The sequence below is a fragment of the Sarcophilus harrisii genome, chromosome 2, assembly GCF_902635505.1.
Source record: "Sarcophilus harrisii chromosome 2, mSarHar1.11, whole genome shotgun sequence".
NCBI lineage: Eukaryota > Metazoa > Chordata > Mammalia > Dasyuromorphia > Dasyuridae > Sarcophilus > Sarcophilus harrisii.
Window position 1 is genome coordinate 19,802,239 of NC_045427.1, and position 23,106 is coordinate 19,825,344.

At 44.8% G+C, this 23,106-nt stretch overlaps 1 protein-coding gene across 4 annotated transcripts in view; it reads left to right on the forward strand.

The window, feature by feature from the left end:
* EXOC6B (exocyst complex component 6B) overlaps nucleotides 1-23,106 on the forward strand; it is a 490,548-nt gene that overhangs the window by 34,976 nt on the left and 432,466 nt on the right. For all 4 annotated transcript variants that reach the window (XM_031949716.1, XM_031949717.1, XM_031949718.1 and 1 more), the window contains exon 2: nucleotides 18,459-18,624. In XM_031949716.1, coding sequence (XP_031805576.1) covers nucleotides 18,493-18,624 — 132 coding nt within the window. In that variant the 5' untranslated portion in view covers nucleotides 18,459-18,492. The remainder of the gene's footprint in view (nucleotides 1-18,458; nucleotides 18,625-23,106) is intronic.

Consider the following 23,106-nt stretch of genomic DNA (forward strand, 5'->3'; position numbering starts at 1 on the left):
CTCCCCCATACAGCCTCTGTTGGCCTTCATAGTCCATGAGCGTTCTTTGCGTTGGGGTTTGCTTGGTCTTGAACTAGTGAAGGTTCCTTCCATATTACGCACACTCCAAGGTGATCTCTTGTTTTGAGTCTAGTTGCCCCTGACAGTGCTGGCTTTGGATTCTGTACTTAGTTGTGCTTCTGAGAAGTCAAGGGACTCCCTCCCTAACAGCCTGGGGGTTCCGGGGCCCATGTAATTGGAGCTCAGTCCGGCTGATTTGGCTTTGCTCCTGGTCCCTCCAGGATGGCTGGCGACTGCGAAGAATGCCTTTTGACTGGTATCTTTGCTTGGGAAGTAAATCCAGAACAATTGAGTTCTGTACCTGCCCTCCGAAGCAGAGGTGGTGTTGTATAATCTGGGGAGAATGGGATGCATGTGCTGGGACAGAGAGACAGAACTCTCTCCTCAGCCAGGAGCCATGTGGGAGAGAGGAAATTGGGAGAGCAGGATCTTTCCATTCCATATGTCTTTTTTGGGCACCTTTGGAATTATTTCCTGACACTAATTTAGCTCCATTCTTGAAGAAAGACTTGTTCCCAAATGTCTGCTGAACGCATTGTTCAAATGAAAAAATCCCAGGATACAAACAAAGGAAAAGGTCACATGTATGGAAAGATTTGGCATTCCCAGGAGTTTATTTTGTCTGGGCAGATGGTCCGTGTCAGTCAATCTGTCTAGATGCATTTTTTAATCCGTTGCTTTGCGCCGATCCCCAGGCTGAGCTCTGGAGACACAAAGAAGGGTCAGAGATCTCCGCCTTTCAGGGAGCTCCCAATCTGAAGACCCTAGTGCAAGCAGCTGTGAGTGTATATCGATGTGGCCATGGTTACATGCTATGTACCATGTAATTGGAAGATGTTTCTTTGTCCTCTGTTTCTGAAGAGGCTGATGACTTGGGAGTAAATTGGATTTAAGTGAGGCAAAGTTGCACAAGATCATCAGTGGTCATTCTGTCTCCCAGAAGCCATCAAAGTCCCATGGCAGGTGGAAAGTCACGTGACTGGGGATGGCTTGGGGTGCAGTGGGTGCCCTTGTGGTCTGCAATGTCTGACCATGCTCCACCGCACCTGCTTTCACGCCCCAGAGCAAACTGTTCTCTGCCCATTCCCGGGGTGGGGGGGAGTGGTCTTCCTGAGCTTGGGGGGAGACATCCCTCTGACTCATTGCTGAGTTTGAGGCCTGGCAGTTACTCTCAGGCTGGTTTAGCTCCAGTTGGAGGATAAGTGGATGAGTGGGCCTGACACCAGCAGTTTCCCCCCCCCCCCCCCCCAGAAGGTAATCTCCCAGGGAGAGCACATGCAAGCTCGTTGCCTGGGGATCTCACCTAGAACTCTCTCCAAATGTGCAGATTGTGATTGCTGAGCCTTTTAGGTGTATCGCACTGATTGCTGATGATATTGCTGAGATCCTTTGGATCAAGAGTTCTTTGTTTAACATGTCATGGATTCAGAAGTAGGGACACAAGGCCAATTATAGTGAGAAATAGTTACAAAAAGTATATTTTTAAAAAGTTCATGGCCCTAGGCATAGGACCCTTGCTCCCATAATTCAAGACCATCTCAAATCCTTGAAAATTGAAAGCCATATGATAGTCATTGAACAAAGATCTCTTATTTAGAATACCAGCAACTGAGTTAATGTTTATAGAGGGTCTAAAAACAGACTCTTTGTATTTTCTGAGTGATTTTCTCCCTTTCTGCCACTGTTTCTATAGAAACAGAAATGGGCTTCATGGGACTGTAGCCATTTTGTATTTTTCTTTGTTTCACAGTCTGCCATGGACTGACTACGATTCCATAACCACCTGGTCTGCCGATAGGGATGATCTCTGTACTTAGCTGTAGAAAGTGGCTGTTGTGGAATCATACTTGAAGGCTTGCAGGTGTGATACAATCTCCTTGTGCTTGTCCTTCTGGCATCGTTTCCCAGATGGAATCTGGGGGGCACCTCTGAGAGACCTCCTGACAGAGTTTTGGGCTTCTCCCTTCTGAAAGCTGGCAGCCTCCAAAGCTCCATTTGTGGTGTTCCTCTCTTCTCTTTGTTCTCCAGTGGCCCAGAAGGGCCCTTTCCCTTTATTGTGGGATGGCTCCTACATCAGTTTTGTCTATTTACTCCAGTTGGATGCTCCCAGGAGAACACCTGCTGAGTAACACGTCTTGTAGACATTCTCCAAATATATTTATGTTGAATAATCAAGTCATTCCTTTGGCTTTTATTCTTCAGACTAAACAATCCTACTTCCTTCAGCATTTTCTCACATGACCAGTTTTCTGTCCTCTTACTTGTCTCCAAAATCTCATTAATTTCTCTACACACTCTTTTTTAAAGAGTTTTGATCTGAAATGGATGCAAATTCTTGTGGTGCTTTAGCAGGTCCAATGGAAGAGCAGTGGAAGGGTCACTGCCTCACTCTGGTTTTAACAAATCCCTTATTGTCTTTTAGCTTCTTTATCAATGGCATTACGTGTTATTTAACTTAAAATGGACCCATGTATGTTTTTGGAACTACATTTTAAATAGGCCATTGATAAGATGGAGTGTTTCAGGCTGGGAAAAGGACGAGTTCATGGCATTTGAGAAGTGGATCTAGAAATTGGAGAAGAAAAGTTTTGGGAGTGATTGTTGTCATGTGGTGTTAAGGACCATGCCTAAGTGAAGGGACAGGTCATTTCTCTGAGAGCCTCCACAGCTGTGAATCATAACACTTGAAGGAGTTGCAAAGTAGCCTTTACTGACACAGGTGTTGCTTGTGGAATGGGAAATAAATTGGAGGCAGAAGGAAGAGGAGGGAGGTCAAAGAACAGCAACTGCCTCTCAGTCTCCTTGTATCGTCGTCGTCATCATCATCCATCCTCCTCCTCTCACATGAAGAGATCCATTCTACAGGTCTGAGTTAGATCTCCAGCAGCCACTGACAGGTGGCTCCCGTATCACAACGTGGTATTGTGGAAGAGAGCACCAATGAAGAAAATGGTGGCCAATATGTGCAAGTTACAAAGAAGCCAATTTCATTTTGATGTCAGCAGGACTTTCCTAATAGTGAGAGCCATCCCAGAGTAGAATGTTCTCCTTCATGGAGGGCTCCTGTGAATGTTATGTCAATGTTGGAGTGGGGATTGGCCTAGGTGGCTGTGGAGGTCCTGACAGTTCTGTAGTCTGGGAAGAGTGTGTGTGTGTGTGTGTGTGTGTACACAAGGCACTCTGGTTCATTTTTCTGTCACTATCTTTTTGTCCCATCAGAGTTAATAAGTAAAAACATTACTGCACTGAGCTGAGTTCTCTTTTTTGCTTCTCCTTTTCTTTTTCTCTCCCTGCCATCACAATTTAGAGTATGTTTGGTAAGAATTCTGGAAGGATTTTCCCTTCCTTCTTAACACTCTATAAGTGATGCAGAAAAAGTGGTAGGGAGTTCATATTATGAATGAAGAACCTTTTCTTATATTGTAGTTGATGGCACTGATCCCTGGTTTTTGCTTGGATTGCCTGTACTTACTGGAATCAGTCAATCAGTCAGCAAGGCAGCTAGCCTTGAATTTGAATCCTGCTTCATAATCTCCCTCACTGGAATTGTCTAGGCCAGTTTTTCTTTATCTTAACATGGGGATATATTAATAGCAGCTCCTTCCTGAGATTGTTGTGAAGGTCAAATGCATTAACATGTATAAAGTATTTTGCAAACTTTAAAGCCTTTGTAAATGCTAACTAATTATTATTGTGAAGTGCTCCCTGTGTGTCAAAACTCTTAAGTCTGGGGGGTACCTAGAAAAAGCCAAAGCTGCCCCTGCCCTCAGGAGCTGCCCTCCACACATCCCAAGTATTAGTGTGGTGCTGAGGTGATGAGAGGGACAAGAATACAGGACGGGGTTGGAATGGGCAAGATCTTCCAAGGGTCAGGAGCTGGCTCCTCGTGCCCTCAGCTAAAGTCAGGAGAGCAGCCCCCACCCCCCATGGTGCTGCAAGGGCCCAAAGGAGAGAATGCTTATACATGTGCAGGGCTGAGAGCGAGGAGGCTGCCCATAGATGCTGGCTTCCTTCTCCTTCCCTCCCTCCCCAAAGAAGGCAAAGGGGGAGCTGTGTCAGAACAAGGCGCAGGAGGAAAGGCTCATAGAGTGAAGGAGGAAAGGGAGGCCTTCTGCGGAAGGTAGCACCAGAGCTGATAGTGGAAGGGAGTCTGCAGACCAAGATGGGGCAGAGAAGATGCTGGGCAAGGGGGCGAAGGGTCTGAGAGATGGGGTCTTTCCTGAGCAGCATCCCGGGGGGGAGGCCTGCTTCACTGCATCTCAGGGTACTATTGGGATAATTGATGAAGGGCTGGAGGTGACATGGAGCAGTCAGTGGGCCTTATCGGAGGGGGAGGGGATGTGTCTGGTGAGACCTGCACATTAGGAAGATTACAGTGAGTGGAAGATGGACTGGAGTGGAGAGTGACTGGTGGAAGGCAAACCCGAGAGTAAGCTACAGCAGTAATGGAGCCTGAACCAGGCCGGTGGCAGTATGAGAAAGAGATGGAATAAAGAGAGGGGCAATAAATCTGGGCAGCAGGTTAGATACAGGGGCGGGGGGGGGGGGGGGGGGGGGGGGGGGGGGGGGGGCGGCGGGGGGGGGGGGGGGGGGGGGGGGGGGGGGGGGGGAGGAGGGGGGGGGGGGGGGGGGGGGGGGGGGGGGGGGGGGGGGGGGGGGGGGGGGCAGGTTGAGGATGACCCAGGTTATATAGAGGGGAAGTCAGGAGCAGCTGTGGGGTCTGGGAAAGGCTTTGTGCCCAGGTGGGCTTCTGTGAGGTGGAGGAAAGGAGGGAGAACATTTCTTAAATGCATGGAGGGTGCCACGAGAAGGGATGGTAGCAAGTGGCCAATGTGGCCGAACTATAGACAATATAAAGGGAAATGATTGTGCAAGGAAGACCAGGAAGGTTGGCAAGGATCATGCCGGCTGAACAGAGGAGAAATGCTTGGTAGCAGAGGAGCACCTGGTCAGCTCCGGGTTTTTAGGAGGAAGGATGGTCTGGGCTGAAATGTCCTGATAGGCCGCTCACAGTTGTTCCCGTCTTTCAGGAGTTTTCCTCAAGAGAAAGCTTTTGTTTGAGAAGTCTGGCAGAACATACATCTGATTGAGAGATGGCTTGGGTTGAGCTCTTCAGACCAGTTGAAATAGAGAATGCCAGATCTGTGAGCTGAGCATTTCTTAAGTACTGATCCAGTCCTCTGTTCAACCAAACAGTAGCCAGAGCATATCTTGGGACTTGGTTGACCTTTTAGAACCAGTAATTATGCACTTTGAATGTCAATAATTTATATATATTTACATCTACATCCACAGATATCTAGATCTTTAGGTGTCTTCCTACCAGTAACTGGGCAAGAATAAACTTTCAGTTTGTCAGGTCCAGGTGCTGTGCCATTTTGTGCTCCCATGTACCTTTTATTTATTTTTTTTTTTGAGAAGAATATTTGTCTTAAGCAGTGCTTTTTTTGTATTCTTTTCTTGTTCATTGTATTTGGGTGGGAAAAAATATTCTTTAGTAATTTACAAGTCGATGTATTTTGATTTTCAGTTATTTTGTGATCTACTCTTTGTTTTCCCATTTTAGGGATTTGCTGGCAGAGATACTAGAGTGGATTGCCATTTTCTTCTCTAGCTCATTGCACAGATAAGGAAACTGAGGCAATCAGGGTGAAGTGACTTATCCAGGGTCACATAGTCTGAGGCTGATTTGAACTCTGGGAGAGGAGTCTTCCTGTCTCCAGGCCTGACACTCTATGGCCCTCTATCCACTCTGCCAGTTGGCTGCCCTATAATCTATATAATTACTAGATAGTTTTTAAATAATGCCTTCTGTTTACTCAACTCTTTCTTGCCTTTGATATCCAGCCTTCATGGCAAACTGGGAAGCCCCTTCCTGATCCCTTCTTGGGGGATCTTTACCATCTCCCATCATTCCCTTTTGTTCTAGCAGAATCTAAGTTCTATGTTTCATTTAGTCATTTCTATCCCCCCCTTCCCAGCACAATGTCTTGTGTATCATTACTATATCAATAGTATAGTATTTACTAAATGTTTGTTAATTTATCCTTGACAGCTTACTCTACCTGCAGCTAACTGTTATCTCGAAGCCTTTCCTCTTATTTATATATGGCTGTGGAATTTTTGATCTGTTAGATCAGTTCTCTTCTTCCTTTCTTCCCCTCTCCTCTCCCCCCCTCCCCCCGGGGGGAGAAGGGGGGCAGCTGAGGCAGTTGAGGTTAAGTGATTTGCCCAGGGTCACACAGCTGGGAAGTATTAAGTGTTTGAGACTGGATTTAAACTCAGGTCCTCCTGATTGCAGGACCAGCACTCTCTCCACTGTGCCATCTAGCTGCCCCAGATCAGCCATTTTAAACCCCCAGTTTTTAGTGGCAGAGAGCCTTCTAGCCTTCTTGTTCATTCAGTGATTTTATACCATTACCAGGGCATGTAAATACAACATGCAGAATCTGTTTACCATTTTATTCTCTTTGTGGTATACTGCCATGTGCCACCATATTATAATAGTAATAGATGGACAGACCAAGTATTGTATATTCTTCATAGAACATTAAAAGATGCAAATAATAGTCAATGATAGCAGTTCACCTTTTTGTAACACTTTCAAGGTTTGCAAAGTTCTCTCCCTGTGTTATCTCATTTAATCCTGACAGCAGCCCTGGGAGATTGGTGCTGTAATTATCCCCAGTTTATAGATAAAGAAAGTGGGGCTGAAAGGGATTAAGTGGCTGGTCCAGGATCTCCCTTCTAGGAATCAATTGAGGCAGGATTGGGAATCCGGGCTTCCTGACCCCAAGTCCAGTTTTGTGCTCCATGCATCCCCTTGTGGGAGGGCTTAATCTGGGCTTTGTGACACTTGTTTTAAAAATAGTTTGCACACAGTAAGCAGATAGAAAGTCCACTGTAGAGATTTCTTCCTACTTTTCTTTCACTTATAGTCAGTATTATAGTATTTTACAAATCTTTGGTTTTCTGTACCCTGTTATGTTCCAAGCTCTGCACAGAAGGGCATGATGGGTTGCGTTCATGTTATCTTCTTCTTTGTTCTTGAAGCACTTGGTGAAATGCTGAGCACTTAGCAGGCCGATGGTTGGGTCGATTCTCCTGATTCTCCTTTGCTTCTGTCCAGGCTCACATCTGAATGGAGCCTCCTCTGTGGACAGACATCTGTTTATGAGACTTGGCTAAATCCTCCTGGGCTTTCTTCCTGGGGTCAGCAGTTGTTGGGAGGAGCCTGCCATTGAGAATCTATGGGAACCAGCTCTGGGAGAGGCCTCCTCTTCTGGTTGCCTGATGGCGGTGCAGTGGGAAGGAGAAGGAGCCTAGGACCGCAAGGCCCACGGATGGTGTCCCTCCCCCTCCGGTGCTGCCCCAGAGCGCCAGCATGGGGATTGTGAGGTCGAGTCCAGGACCAGGCCCTTCCTGCATCTCCGGTTGGCGCCTGGCTCTGCCAGTTGGCTCTCTGCTTGTTTTTTATGCAATCCTCAGTGTCAGCATTTGAAAATTGTCTCCTGGTGGAGCATCTGTGACCTGGGCATTATTAATTGTCCTAAAATTTCCTTTTCAGGGGAGGGTCCAATTGGGGATGGGCGGGTAAACAAAACATTTTGTTTACAATGCGCTGTAAAGATGATTCATTACAGTTTAATATTAACCAGCTCTGGGGGCCAGAAATTTATCTTGCTCGGTTTTAACTCGTGTTTCTTTCCCACACATGGTGTGAATCAACTGTCCTTCCAACTTGAAAGAGTTTGAGCTCGGAGAGCTCGCTGACGCAGCTTCTTTGTTCTGGGGAATTGTTTCCATTGTGCCTTCAAAAAGGAGGGACATTAAAAGCTTTGGCTCATGGTGAGTTCTCTCCATGTTGGCCTCAGTTGGGGGGCTGGCTGTTGGCTGGAGCTACACTGGCTGGGGGGGACGTCTTCCATTTCCTGGACTTTTTCAAGACTGAGCATTAATTTCTTCAAGCTCTCCTACTTGGTTTTATGTGATTAAAAGCCTCCATGGAAAATGGAAGGCAAAAAAGTCCCCCAGTGGTTCCGTATGTAGGCTCATCCTGTCTTACTCCTGTCTCAGAATGGGAAATCCACTCGATCTTCCCTCCTCCCCAGTGTAGTTGTAATTTTCTGTTAGGTGAGTGGCTGGTGAAGATCTTTGAGGGCCAACTAGATGAGAGAGAATAGGGAGGTGGTAGATGGTTGACCGCAGAAGGGAAAAAGACTGGAGTATGCCCTGGGGATTGGGATGTGGGGAGTCAGGGAACCCTTGGGTTGCAGTAAAGAGCCGTTCACCTGGTGGTTAACCTAGAGATTCCGTGGGCCTGGTGTCGGTCAAGAGTAGCCTCCTGGAGGCAGCACACTAAAAAAGCCCAGGATCAATTCTGGGTTCCTAGTTACATTCTAGATGTCAGTGGGGATGGAAATGTCCTTAATGGATGCTTGGAGTGGAATTGTGAGTGTGCCAGCCCTTTCTCCCATCATCGGACTCTTTAGCCATCCAGCCTTCTTTGGGCAGCTCCCTTGGATTCTGTCTGATGGTGTGCAGCAAAGGGCTCTGCCGGGCCCTCTGTCTTGTAGGTAGAAGGTGGGGTGATTGGGGACCATGAGACACAGGAGTAGGATAGGATTTTGAGGGTCACCCAGAAGTCCTAACAGATTTGAGGGTAGAAATCATGGCTTTTTATTCCCAACCTCCCACCTGAGCTTTTACCATCATTAGAACATTTTTGTTAAAATAGCTTTATCCACATGGCACAGTATCTGGCATCACCCTGACAGATGTGGGTCTGGCCCTTTGTGACCGGATTCAGAAAACACAAAGCCATGTGTGGATTTTTGCAGCTGTATTTAGGGAGCTGGCTGGGGCTGCAGAAGACCAGCCCAGTCATTACAATGGAGCACACTGCCTGTAGGATTTTCTCTAGATGGGAAAGGGGCTGACCACTCAGGAGCCACGTGGGGAGCAGCACGGTCCCTTTCAACTTCTTGCTCTTCATAAAAAGATGCTTTGGCAGAGGACAAGTGTGGTGGGTATTTGGCAGACTCCTAGAGAAGGATGGGCCCCAAGCTGGGACATGGTCCCCCTCTAGAGGGATGCAGGCACTTGAGATGAAGTAGGGGTTAGGGACAGAGGAATCTTGGGCCTTTTAAGTTTGCTTTACTTTTTAAAACTGTAATTCTGATCCTGTAAGATTTCCTGAATTAACTTTGATTTGTATCCTATGCCCGGTCTTTAGCTGGGGGAAAGGGAAAAGAAGAGGAAGAAATTGGTAGTGTTGCTCATCTTCATTAAAAAGCACACAAGTCACTACAAAACCAAGTGTTCATTCTAAGCAGAAGCCGAGTTGGGAGCATGTGGAAGTTGCCCGGACCCAGTTTGTGCCCAGTGGATTTTTCTTTTGGAATATTCCTAATCTCTTTCAGGATTTGGTCAGAGCTCTTGGCTTCTCTTAGACCCTGGTTAGACCCAAACTCGGAGGTTTGGGGGTTTTATTTTCGAACAGCTCTTCTCTTGATTTTCTTTGTCCATGTGCCTTTTACTGACCATGGGGTTAATTGAGTTTGAAGCTTAGCCATGGTGGTCAGAGGCTCTCCTACTGTTTTCTGTCTGTCTAGTCCATTGTCCATTGTTCAATCATCTGTACTAAGGCAAGAAAATTGAAAATGGCCTCCAGCTTCACATCACCGGAACAGATCTCCACCTGGAAGCCATTTTTTAAAAAGGGCCCTTAGGGACTTCTGTCACCCTCCCCCAGGTCCTGGCAGCCTGGCCTAGGAGCCCCAGGCAGGCTTGCTGTCGGTGCTTGCCAGGCCTGGTTGCAATTTAATAATCCAAAGAGCGCTTTCCCCCCTCACTTCTAGAGAAAGATGGAGCATTACTGCTTTTAACCAAATGATTCTCAGATCCCTGATTTCAATAGACTTTTTGTCATGCACCTTCCAGCCTCTTCTTTCCAGACCATCCCCACTTATATTCAAGGTTTAGGTTAAAGAAAAAAAATATTTGTGTTAATTAATATGCTCCGGAGAGGGAACTTGAATTTGCTTCCCAATAAAAGACTACTTGTCTTTGGGACAGCACAATGTTGACATGTTTCAGGGCATCGTCCATTCTCCCTTTCACTGTTTTTTGTTGTTTCTCTGATTTCTTCAGTATAGTTAACTGCCAGTGAGGAAACCCCTCATGTGGACTGGTCATACTCTCTAACTTAAGAGTGTTAAGAAATGCCTCAAAGGCTTTGCCCGCAGGAGCATAGAAAGACCAGAAGGCCATTTTGCTGGGACTTGGGGGGTGGGGGGCTCCCCCTAGGTCTTCTGGACTCTGATCCTGGATCCCTGAGAGACCAGAGAAGGAATGCTTTGGGCAGATCCTCCTTGAAGGTTTGCTGGTAGGTCGGAATCATGGCGGCTTGCCTTCTGCTCTAGGGCTTCTGTTGCTGCTGCTGGGAACTGAGCTTCACCAAAATCATCTCATTGGATCCTCACAACAGCTCTATGAGGTAGGGTGTGTTTTAGCCTCTTTTTAGAGATGAGAAAACGGATGACTTGCCTGAGATCACACAGCTAGAAAGTTTCTGAATCTTCATTGGACCTCAAGGCTTCCTGACTCTGGGCCCTGTGCTCTAGCTACCGAGCCAGGTACCACTGCTCTGTTGTGAGCCAGTGAGCGTGTACGTTTGCATTTTCGTTAGGTTTATGTCCAGTGGTCCTCTGAAGCCTGGGAGTCCTCGTGGAAGTGAATGGACGAAGGTCCCAGGCCATAATGTGTTCCCAGCAGTTTGTGCTGGAATGTTGTCCTGTGCTTTTAATTTTGATTGCCCTGGGAGCTTAAAAGTAGGGATTTTTGGCTGTTATGCATTTCTTGTTTTAGTATATCCTTGTTCCTCTGAAGAGTGCCTGTTTAGCTGAAATAGAAAGATATCTTTCTGCAAAGAAAATGGAAGTATTTTCCCCATTATCATGTTAGGTAAACTGTGCTAAGGAAGTGGGAGGTAACAGTGAGGAATTGATGACCTGAGCCGTATTTGCATTTATCACCAGCTCTGCACATTGAATGTGAAGCTTTTCCTCCCCAAGCCAAGCATTTCTCCATTGCATCATGGGAGTCTGGAAACCATGGATTGAACTAGTGATGGCCCCCTCCCTCATCAGCAGTTTTCGACTTCATTGGCAGAGCCTGGGCTCATTTAATCCTTGAAGGGTTTAGTGACACAGCTATCCCCTTTCCCCACCCCCTATCCCCAGCCCCTGGCCGGTCTAACCCAGCCACCCGACCTCTGACCGCTGTGGACAACTACAAAGGCAAAGCCATCCCGTGGTGTTCAGACACACAAGGGCGTTTAACCGAGAGGAAGCTGCTAACTAACCATTTCTTGTCCCTGGGCAATGACGTCAATTAATCGTCTCAATGTCGTGACATTATCATGGCAGCAGCTAAGGTGGCAATGGCCTTAATTTGGAATTTCCTTGATTTAATTGGTTTGTTTCCTAATAGTTTGTTGTTGGTTTGCTTGATGTTTTGTGACTGATTGCTTGTCTCTGCCTTCCTGTTCCTGGAGCCAGGAACCCTGAGTAAGATTTTCCAGCACTGCCATTGTGTCTCTGCCCCTGCCCTCAAGACCCGTCATTGTAAGTGGGGGGTTAGGGAGTCCCCTTCCCTCCTGGGATGGGGTTGCAAGCCTCGGCATTCTTTTGGTTGCATGGTTTATGTGGTGAAACTGATTGGAGACCTTGGTATGGCTATTACTTCAGAGTCCACGAATGGAAAACCATGGAGATGTTTTTGATCTTGCCCATGGCATTGGATTTGACCATGGTGATCCAGCTTGTCCGTAGCTATTTACGCCTCACACAAGCTTGTTTGCCGTGTTTGCTGGGGACTTGTTGCCTGCTGGCCCCAATTGCAGGTTGGGCTATCTGCAGCAATGATAGTAGGGCACCCAAAAGGCCATTAGACAGATGGAACGGAGAGTTGTGGGTGGTATGAAGCAGTAAGTAGGTAAAAGGGGCTTTGAACTCCTTTTGACCTTTGGCAGGCCCTGTTTCAACATCATGCAGAGAGCTGTTTTTCCACTTTATTTTTAACTTTGGAATAAACAAAAATGCTAATGATGCTTTTATGGAACTTAATGAGAATAAAATGTTTTAGAATTGCAACCACGACAGAAGTTTAAAAATATATGTATAAAAAAGAAAAGGCCAGAAAAACCCTGGAATATGTTCTACAGATTAATCAAAAACAAAAATAAAAACTTCACTTCTTTTGTTCTCTGAAAGTTTTCTTGGTTCTGGACTTTTCTATGTAGATCTTCCAAATTACCATCACATGAATGGAGAATTGAGCTGTGGTGCAAAGCATAGTATAGGATGCAGGTAAAGGGTCTCTTGGAATTCAGTTAGTTCAAAATGCTAAGAACTAACCCTGCTTTTTGCTATGATCCTAAGGAAACCTTTTCAAATAACTATCCAAATTTAAGCTTTTCACCCACTCCCAAGAAAATGGTAAAGAATAATTGGTTTTCATTTGGGTCCTCAAGATTATTATAACCTCCCCAAATCCCTTTTCCCATGGGACAGATGGAGGGATGCTATTTTTTAACTGCTCTTTAGCCAGTTTAGTAGGTTTGGTGGTTTGGTAAATAATGGACTCTAAGCTCCTTTTGAGAGAGGGGTTTGCAAGAAATACAGCATCTGTATTCTTTGGCTGGTGGTTGGAGGTTTTCTCTGGTTTGCCATACTGCCTCAGGTAGGATTTTGAGAGAACCAGCAGGGATATTGGGAAAGGCAGGCTCATAGAATGGAAGTGACCCCTTTTCTTCACTTTTTTTTTTTTTTAAAAAAGCTGTGTAGTTTGTTTAAAAATCTTTTCTCCAATAAGACTATTTTTAAACATGCTTTCGCCTCTTGATGAACATTTGGTTTGTTTGGTCATTTTTAAGTACATTAAATTGTTGGGGATTTGAGCAAATGGTATAATTCTGTAGTCATTCAAGGAACTCTTGAGGGTCCTTTTTCAGGTGGAAAATCTCTTACCTAATCATAGTTTGAAGAACTTAATCCTAGAAAGGATTTAGGGATATGCATATGGAAACATGAATTTTGGGGCTAGGGTGTTATGGGACCACAATAACAGTTACATCCTGGCATCTATTTATCAGATTCATGCTCCATCTCCAAGCTATCATCCATGGAAATATCGTGAAGGTCTTTGGCCAGTTCCAAAGGGCAGCTAAAATTTAACCGAGCTTTCAAGAGGCCAATGAATTTTCTTGTCATTTGGCTATTATCTCTCCTTGTGCAAGCCCTGGCTCACTCCCAGTGGTTTGACAAGGAAAATTAAACCAGTTGTAAGCAGAAGTGCACATGATGTTTCATGAATGGACTTATTCACCTGTGGCACACCTGGGCTTTTCAAATACATTTTGACCCTTTCCTTCACTCTGCCTGACTGGAAATTGGAATCCAGGATTTGATTTTAAAGGAGTAATTCTTACTTTTTCTCTGTAATGATATGTCATAGACAGTCTCTTCCCTTTATCCAGTGTGGGGCCCATTTCAGTAGAGTTTGAGGAGCTAGTTGATGGTTGTTTAGGGTTGCTCTTCAGTGGAGAGGAAGAGGAGAGGAGGGCGAAGAGAAGGGGCAGCTTCTGAATTCCTCCAAGGAATGTAATAAATGAGTGATCGCTAGATGGCAGCCTCTCTCCATTTTAAATATAATTTGCTTATGGGGTGTGGGGAGGGGGCAGTGATTCAGGAAGTGATACCTGGTTACTGCTCAGTGCTATAAAAGAGCCACAGGAGAAACAGCCCCAGCCGTCTTTGCAAAGTTTAGACCTGATGCTTGCCCTCTGGCACCCTGAGCCCACCAGCCTGGGTGCTCGGTGACACTGAGCAAGGCCGAAGGTTTCCATTCAAAGAACGTTCTGAGCACTGCTGTGGATCTTGTGTGGCAGATGGTAGATGTGTAGGAAGCTGTGTATCGCCTCCCTCTTAGACTTGAGGAGAAAATCAGGATACTCCAGAACCTGCAGTTGGGCCCCAGGTTTGCTCCTTTCACCTCTAGGGCTCGTCTGCCAGAACTGCTCTGGCCTAAACCATTGTTTTTACCTGGAAACCAGACATGCCACTTGTGTCTGTCACCTCCTTAGGCAATGGGCTTGTGCTGCCTCAGTGTGGGACTGGCTGAGTCTGTGGGTGGTCTGTTGGCCTCCAAGCCGGACCCAGCCATGGGGCAGTGGGAAGAGCCAGTGCCTGCCCTTGAATGTCAGTATGAGTGATGGAAACACCTCCTTCCAACTCCTAGTTTGATAATGACTTTTTGTCCCTTTTCTTCTTGTCTTTTGTGGCTTGAGATGTTAACTTGGTTGGTCAGCATATCATAAGACTCTCCTTTATTCCTTTCATAGTTAAAAATGTTATAATTTTGAAGTGAAACAGAAGCCTTAGGGTGGTAGAGGAGCAGGTAGGGAAAGGGAGCAGATTTAATCTGTTTTGAAGTGTGTGTGTGTGTGTGTGTGTGTATTTCGAGCATTCTCCTTTGCTCCTATATCTATCTGCCTATATCCTTTTTATACTATTGATCTGGTTTAAAAATAGAAGTGAGGTACAGAATGTTTAATTTGGAAAGAATCCCCACAGATGATCTTGTCACCTCCCCATTTTATAGATAAACTGAGCCCCACAGAAAGAAAATGACTTGTCCAGTGTTTTGGGCAATACCAGATTGAACCCAGTTCTCCTATAATTGGGTTTTTCCTTCTTCTATCCCCGCTTTTGATTTTTTTATGGTTAAAGTAAATGAAAGAGAATATCCCTAAGTGTTCTCTGTCCTTCATACACCTGCCAAGCTCATCTTCTTACAGCATCATTCTGACCTGTCCCTCTCCTGCTGAAAGGCCTTCTGGGACTTGTGATTGCATCTAAGATAAAACACAAGCTCCCCGCCTTGACCTTGTGTTTCCAACCTGCCTTTCCAGACCTCTCTTCCAGCCAAGCTGGCTTCCTTGTTACTGGAATTCTGTCTTGAAGCCGTGTCCCTTGGCCCCAGCTGACCTGTGTAAGACCTTGGCCCCGGATACCCTTCTCACTTGTGTCTTTGTCCTTAGTTTTCCTCCAGGCTCAGCTCCTTGGGAAAGCTTTTCTGATCAAACCAGTGCTAACTTTTCTTCTTCTCCTCTGGCTAGCTTGGGTCTCCTTGGTCTAAAAGTATCCATCATTTGCCAGATTCTTGAGGATAAGAACTGTTTTTTTTACATTTCTTTGTATTTCTCATTCCTTTCATTGTGCCTTGCTCATAAGCTTATTAATCAGTGTTTGAGTTGAATGGAATAGAGGTTTATTATTTTTGTAAGAATCAAATTTCTTTTCTCTGAGGAAATTTCCTTTTCTTTTATGACAACACATTATATTGTTAATAGCATTCTGTGGGGGAGAAAATCAGAAGCTTTTTAAGTGGAAAGAGGTAAAAATTAAGCCCTTAAATTGTGAGTTTTCTGGGTCAGGAGGGGACTGATGAGGAACTTAATGGAATTGGATTGATATTTGAAAAAAATCTCTAAGAAGTTGCATGGATTGTTCAAGGGCACCCTAGCAGCATTGAATCCCCCTAATCTGCAGGCAAAGAGAAATGGAGAGGAAGGAGTGGTCAGTCTGAGGTGCTGTATGGATTCTACCCACATAGAACTGGCAGCCTTGTCGTGGGTACTCAGAGAGTGCTCTTCAACCATTGGCAGTTCTTCAGTTGTGTCTTTGGTCGAAAGTGCTTCATTAACTGGCTGATGACAGCTCTGAAAGTCTCCTTCCTTCTTTATGGCTTAGGAAGATTTCAAATGGAGGGAGATCTGGAATCCACTCCCTTCTCTGGAATAACTTTTTATAACCCTTTATCATGTTCTCTGAAAGCTGAACTTTTATATGCATATATTTATAATGATAATAACTGATATTTATAGTGCACTTTACAGCTGGCAAAGTACTCTACTATATTATCTCATTGGATTCTTGTTATAGATGCTAAAGGGGGTACAACAAGGGAAGGAAAGGGAAAAAAAGAAACATTTATTTTGCATTTACTGTATGCCAGGCACTGTGCTAAGTGCTTTTACAGACACTGGCTCAAAGGTGGTGCCATACTAGTTGGGGGAATGGAAGCATAAAGGGTCTAAGTGACCTTTTCAGGGTTACAAAGCTAAGTGTCTAGGCTGGATTTGAGTTCAGGTCTGAGTCCAGGTCCAGAGTTTTAGCTACTGCTCCACTGGCAGCCTTTTTTTAAAATGAGGAAACTGATACAAAATGTTAGAAATAGTTTTTACTGATATGCCCAGTGTGCTACAAAGTAGACTCATACTTTCCCTTTGATATCAGTTTGCTGCTTGATACAGCAAACTTAGGAAGTATTTTAATAAACACTTACTAAGTACTTTTTTTATGTCAGATACTGTGTTAAGAGTTCAGGAGACATATATGAAAAAGAAAGCCAGTATTCTCAGGGAGCTTATAATCTAATAGTGGGGGGAGGTCACTCCTACAAGAAAGCTGGAAAGGTACAGGGAGGAGTAAGGAAGGCACCTAATGCCAGACCATAGCGGGGAAGTGAAAGATATCCCGGAGCAAAGCAGTTGGGTGGGAAATGGGGACCTCTCTATCCTGTGCCTTTCCTTTCTTGGAGCTTGATGAGTTCATTGCTCTGTTCTATGATCAGAGGGGCAAGAGACACAGTTATTTGAATTTGGCTGAAATGAAGAGGGAACATTATTAAATAAAATGGAGAGGAGGAGAAGCCTCTTTCATAGCTACTGCTGAGGGAGAAGTGTTGGCCAGTGAAAAGATGGAGATGGTTATAAAAATGAAGATGAACAGTTTTGACTGGATAAAATTAATATTTCTCCAAATGAAGTGTGGCCAAAATTAAAGAGAAACTGTCATGTAGTAATAAACCTTGGCATCAAATCTTGGATAAAATCCTTGATATCTAAGATATCTCAAGACTTGACAAAAATATGTAAAATCCGAGAGCCATCATTCAGTAGTGAAAGAATATGAGCTGCAAGTTATTAAAAAAAAACCAAAACAACCCTTTAAACTTAACTCTAGAAAAATGTTCCAATTCACTACCAATAATAGAAATTCAAAAGAAAATAATTCCAGATCCCTGAGGTTCTACTGGCAAAGATGACAAAAGTCAGAACCAGCTAGGGATGGAAGGATGGGGGAAGACAGGCCCTCCCACACATGGGTAGATCTGTCAAGTTGGGGGTGGACCTGAAAATTCATTTAGCCGTTCTGGAAAAACTATTAAAATCATTTTAAAAACTAGAGTAAAAAATTCACGCCCTTTGGCCCCCTGTTCCCCTTCCATATATTCTAAGGACATCATCTCTATCCCAGAGCACTCACAGAACACTTTTTGTGGTAGTAAAAATCTGAAAAAACACCAGGTACTCGCCAGGAGAGGATGGTGGTACGCATTGTGATAGGAAATAACAAGTATGAGGGACTCGGAGAATCTTGCAAAGATTGGTAGGAGGTTCTGTCGAGCAAGGAGAGAAAAGTGAAATTCAGGGATACATGGTGTCTCCAGTTACAGTGGAAGTAGATCATTGGTCATCAACCTGATAGAGGGTGCTGGGCATCTGCCGGAAACCAGATGATGATCCTACTATTGATCTTAACTGTTTCTTAGACAAATAATGATAATCATCCTTATCACATCAGCAGCTTTGGAGAGTAAGAGGAAGCATGGCAAAATGGATAAAAAGCTGTTCTTAGAACCAAGGAAGACCTGGATTTGAGTCCTGCTTCAGACATGTGTGTGACCCTGGGGACTCTAGGCTACTTTCTGAGACTAAAAATAGCAGAGAAGTTGACTTGCATCGGTGGATGAAATTCCCTCCCCTGGGAGTTTCTTAGACCAGTGAAATCATGGATCTCTTTCTGATCTCTGTTACAATGTGCTTTACTTGTATTAGGTCTTTGGAGTCTCCCACAACTCTTGAGAGAGACACTGTAGAATTTCCATTTTGCAGATGAGCTTACATAGATAGGAAGGCTTTGAGATGGGGGTTGAATGAAGAGCCTCCCTCTAGATAATTAATAAACATTTCTGAGGTTTTCCTATAGACTCTTCTGCAAGTTCTTTGGTTCTTTGTTATCTATATAATCAAGCAATCAAACAGGCAACAAATGTTTATTAAGGTCTTACTACCATGTGCCAGTCACTGATCAGTGTTTGATGTGTACTTTGGGTAGTTTACAAGAAGCTGATTTGTTTTTAAACTGATTTCATCTCAAAGTTTTATTATTCCTGGTTTCATCAATTGGAAATAAATGTATTGCTACTTTGCTGGTGGAGAGAAGAGGATGAACTATGGTATTACCTTAATTTAAACTCTTTCGTTTTAGATCTGTCTACGATGGGGAGGAGCATGGTCGGTTCATGGAAAAGCTGGAATCCCGTATCCGCAATCATGACCGGGAGATTGAGAAAATGTGTAACTTCCATTACCAGGGCTTTGTGGACTCCATCACCGAACTTCTGAAAGTGAGAGGAGAAGCCCACAGATTGAAGGTGAAGAGGCTGGGAGAACTGGCGAGGCTGGTGGGAAGGAGGATGGGAGAGTTGGAGAGGTTGGTGGGGAGGAAAGAGGGAGAGTTCACTGGTTTTGGAGGACTTGGACCTATGGCAGCCTGGTAAGGAATGTGGGTGGGCAGAAACCAGCAGATGAGGATTTCGACATCACTTGGGCAGGTAGCATGTAGTGGAGGTAACTGCTGAGACTCCAGCTAAAGAATAGAACTTACTGTTCACCCTGGGGTGTTTCTGCAGCTCACCTGCCTTATTTCTGTTTGAAATCAAGATTTCCAGTGTTCATGTGACCCTGGTCTTTTTCTTCCTTGGAGATTCCTCATAATTGGAGCTTTGTCCCCTTCCTGCTTTGTGGGAGCATTTAGGGTGAGGTTGGGGAATGCATCTCCGGCAGGCCAAGGGCTCCTTGTGAGGCAGATGCTCAGACTTTCTGCAGACTCAGGAATCTGTTAGATTGAGTCACTTTTCAACTGGAGCTGTCACTAAATGGAGAATATCTTTTTTTTTTTTTTTTTTTTTTTAATGTTAAACATGTGTAATTCTGCACATATTTCCACAATTACCATGCTGCACAAGAAATATCAGATCAAAAAAGAAAAATGGGAAAACCCCCAAAAAGTAATCAAACAACAACAACAAAAGGTGATAATACTCTGTTGTGATCCACATTCACTCCCCATAGTCCTCTCTGGATGCAAATGACTCCATCTCAGGTCTTTTGGAATTGACCGGAATGTGATCCACATTCACTCCCCTTAGTCCTCTCTCTGGATGCAAATGACTCTATCCCAAGGCTTTTGGAATTGGCCAGAATTACCTCATTGTTGAAAAGAGCCACGGCCATTCAGAATTGATCATCATATAATCTTGCTGTTGCTGTGGACAGTGTTCTCTTGGTTCTTCTCACTTCACTTAGCATCAGATCGTGCAAGTCTGCAATGGAGAATTTCTTGATAGAGGATTGGTGCCAGCTTAGAGGAAAAAAAGAAAATCAAGATTGTGCTAGATTTGAATTCATTGTTACTGTGAAAAATAAAGAGACCGAGTTGATCAGAAGTAGTAACAAACAAGTGATATTTTGCAAGTCTTTTATTCTAGTCATTTTCTAGCAGCTATTCTTTTGCATTATTAATTGGTTCTGCTGTCACCTCAGCTAATAAACACAAACACACACAATACTAGTTCACCTTCATTCAAAGATTCTTCAGAATCTCTTTATAGTCATTTTTATAACTGTATTTCTTTATAATCTTCTTCAAATCCACCATCAAAAAAGATGCATTTTTGTTCTTTCAGGTAATTATCAAATTTCCATGTTTATTCACATGTTTCTCTTCAGTCATCATCTTTCCAAAAAGCATTGCTTTTCATTTGGTTCAATAGTTGTCTTTTAAAATATTTTCAGTCAGTCAGTAAACATTTATTAAGTACCTAGTATGTGTCAAAGAAAGTAGAAGACAGTCCTTGCTCTTATGGAGCTCATGGTATAATGGGGGAGACGGAACATAGGTAGGTGCAAAAAGACAAGTCAAGATCATCACGGAGGGAAGGCACCAGGGTCAGAAAGCATCCAGAAAGTTGGCTGGGAGAAGGCAAGGGAAGCCAGGGGGCAGAGATGAGGAGAGAACATGTTCCAGGCTTTGAGGAGAAGCCAGGACAATACCTGGAGTCAGGATATGGAGTTAGGGGGGCCAGTCACAGTTTTGCAAGGTACTTGTAGGGAGATAAGGTATAGGAAGATTGGAAAGATGGAAGCAGAGGACAGGGTTTGAAGGGCTTTGGATGCAAACTAAGAATTTTACATTTGAATCTGGAGGTCCTAGGGAGCCCCTGGGATTTATTGAGTCAGAAATGACCCGGTCAGATCTGCTCTTTTGGAGGATCACTTTGGCAGTTGATCAGAAGGTGGAGAGAGTAGGGAGGGATCTGGAGCAAGAGAAGACCCAGCCAGCAGGTGGCTAGTTCTTGTGGAAGAGGAGAGAAAAAGGCGAATTCAAGAGGTGGTACAAGGGTGAAATGGGGGTGAGGGAGAGTGAGAACTTAGGGAGAACAGTAAGGGGCATGCCTGGGGGTCTGCACTCCCAGGAACGGAGAAGTCAGGGACAAGGAGGGGGAGCCATCATGAGTCCATTTTGGACATGCTGGGTTAAGGTGTTTATGAGACATCCAGGGGGAGATCTGTGCGGGACAGCTAGATTTGAGAGTCATCAGCCCAAGAGATGGTTTTGGAGTCCATGGGAGCCAATGAGATCACAGAAGAGGCTGGAAACAGAGCCCTGGGGGCCGCAATACTTCAGGGCTTATCCTGGATGAGGATCTGGTAGAGAAGACTGAGAACTAACCTGCTATGTAGGAGGAAACTGCAATGTCCTATGAACCTGGAGGGGACAGAAGAGTGGAGAAGGTGGGGAGGGGGAGCACTGAGAAAAGGCCTGGGGATTTGGCCACCATCATGGCTAACTTTGGAGGGATGGTGAGGTCAGAAGCCAGGGTGTGTGTGTGTGTGTGTGTGTGTAAAACACAGCCTTATATATGTGCATGTATATAGACTGCTTTTTTTTTTTGGCCTGTTCCTCTCTGCCTTTGGCATGATTATTCCCAGTTAAATGATCCTTAGATTTTCCATTAAGGAATCCCCCCAGTGATAGATGACTTCTCCAGGATTTTAGCACAGCCCATTTGGAAAGGCACAGCACCAATCATGAGCATTTAAGGGTCTGTTCACTTGACTTCTGAACCCAAAATCTCCTGTCTCCTTCAGTTTAGAGATTCCTTGGAAATTATTTTGATATTTTTTAGCTGTATTGTTAAAATTTCTCATAATTCCTTGTAATTAGGGAAAGTGCTATCCTATCATTTCTTTTTTTGTTACATTGAACGATATATTTATCAGTCAACGCCAGAGAAACGGAGTATACTGCATGGGAGTCTGGCATCTCATTCCCTGGTAGAGCCTTAGGAGTGGCTGTCTCACTCTCCGCCTGAGAAAAGCAATTCTGGCCCTCGTATTGGCCGGTAGGCCTGTGCTGGAGACAGTTCATGTGGAAGCCCTTTCTGTTATGCACAAGAGAGGACCTGGCCAGCTCTGACTGGCTTCCAGGTCCCTTTGCAGAACCTCCTTGACCTTGCATAAATCCTTGACCTCCCCAAGAGGTTTTTTCCTCATCACCAATATAGCTGAAGTGGGGAGGATCATTTGAATTAGGACACATATCTGAATGGGCAGCAAAACTGGGAAAGAAAGAAAAGAAACATTAATTAGTCAGAGGAGATCTACAAAAGCGTAGCTGAATATCCTTCTTAAAGCTCGGTAGGGCAGATCCCTGTGGAAGTTGGAAGAACGACAAAGTCTGGGGCTATTTCTCTGTCTTTTAGTAAGCCTGATTAGACGTTTAATAGAATAGAATTCAGACTTGGCCTCAGTTTTGGAACAAACTGAAATTATTCCATATGGATTTTCTCCTTCCCCCCTCCCCCCCACTCCCTAGTTGGAGTCTCAGGATGTAAGAATATAATAATCTGTGCTCCTGTTTGGAAACTTTCTTGTGTTGTGGAGGAAATGAGTGGGGTGGGCTGCCAATGGCAGTGTAACTTGTTGGAGCACTTCATGCCGTGCCCCCCAAGCTGCTTCCAGGGTGCATTTCATAGAGGCTCCGGCCTCCTATTAAGGAGGCTTAAGAGGAGGTTGCTGGCGAGAGAGTAGAAGGGAAACCATGTCATTTAGTGACTGGGTCTGTACATTAGAGAACCACAGAACCCAAGGGTGGGAAGGAAATTCGGGGCCATCTAGTCTAACCAGTGGTTAACCAAGAAAGTCTTTTCAGACTCCCTAGGAAATGGATGTCCCAGCTCCTCCTTAAGACCTGTGGTGGAGGGCAGAGGGGACGAGGAAGCCCATTCCTTTCAGAGATCAGGAGTCCTGTTGGTAGAAAGTTTCCTCCGACATTGAGCTAGGGACTGTCTCTCTGTGCCGTGCATCCCTGGTTTCTAGTCTTTTTGGGGCCAAGAAAAACAAGCTTATTAGGATGTGAAGTGTTGGGCAGGACTAGGAAGATCTGAATTCAAATCCCTCTTAGGTACTTAATAGTTGTGTGAACCTGGACAAGTCAGTAACCTCATTCAGCCTCAGTTTCCTCATCTGTGAAATGGGATAATCATAGCACCTACCTCCCAGGATAGTTCTGAAGCTCACTTGTAAAACACATGCAAAGTGCTTTGCACACCTGAAAGAGCTCCGGAAATGCTCGCCCTTGGTAATCCAAGCACTGCTCTCAGTGACTCAGGAAGTCTGTGCAGATGAAACATTCCGGATCTTTCACCAGTTTTCTGCAGTGCAGTCTCCAGTCCTCCCCTTGTGGACAGGTTTGTTTTTGTAGGTACTCTCCAGACCCGAATATGGGACCCCAGATGTGTGCTGACCGGGACACTCCTGCCTTTGCTTCTTAGACCAGGTGTGGTGTTTGT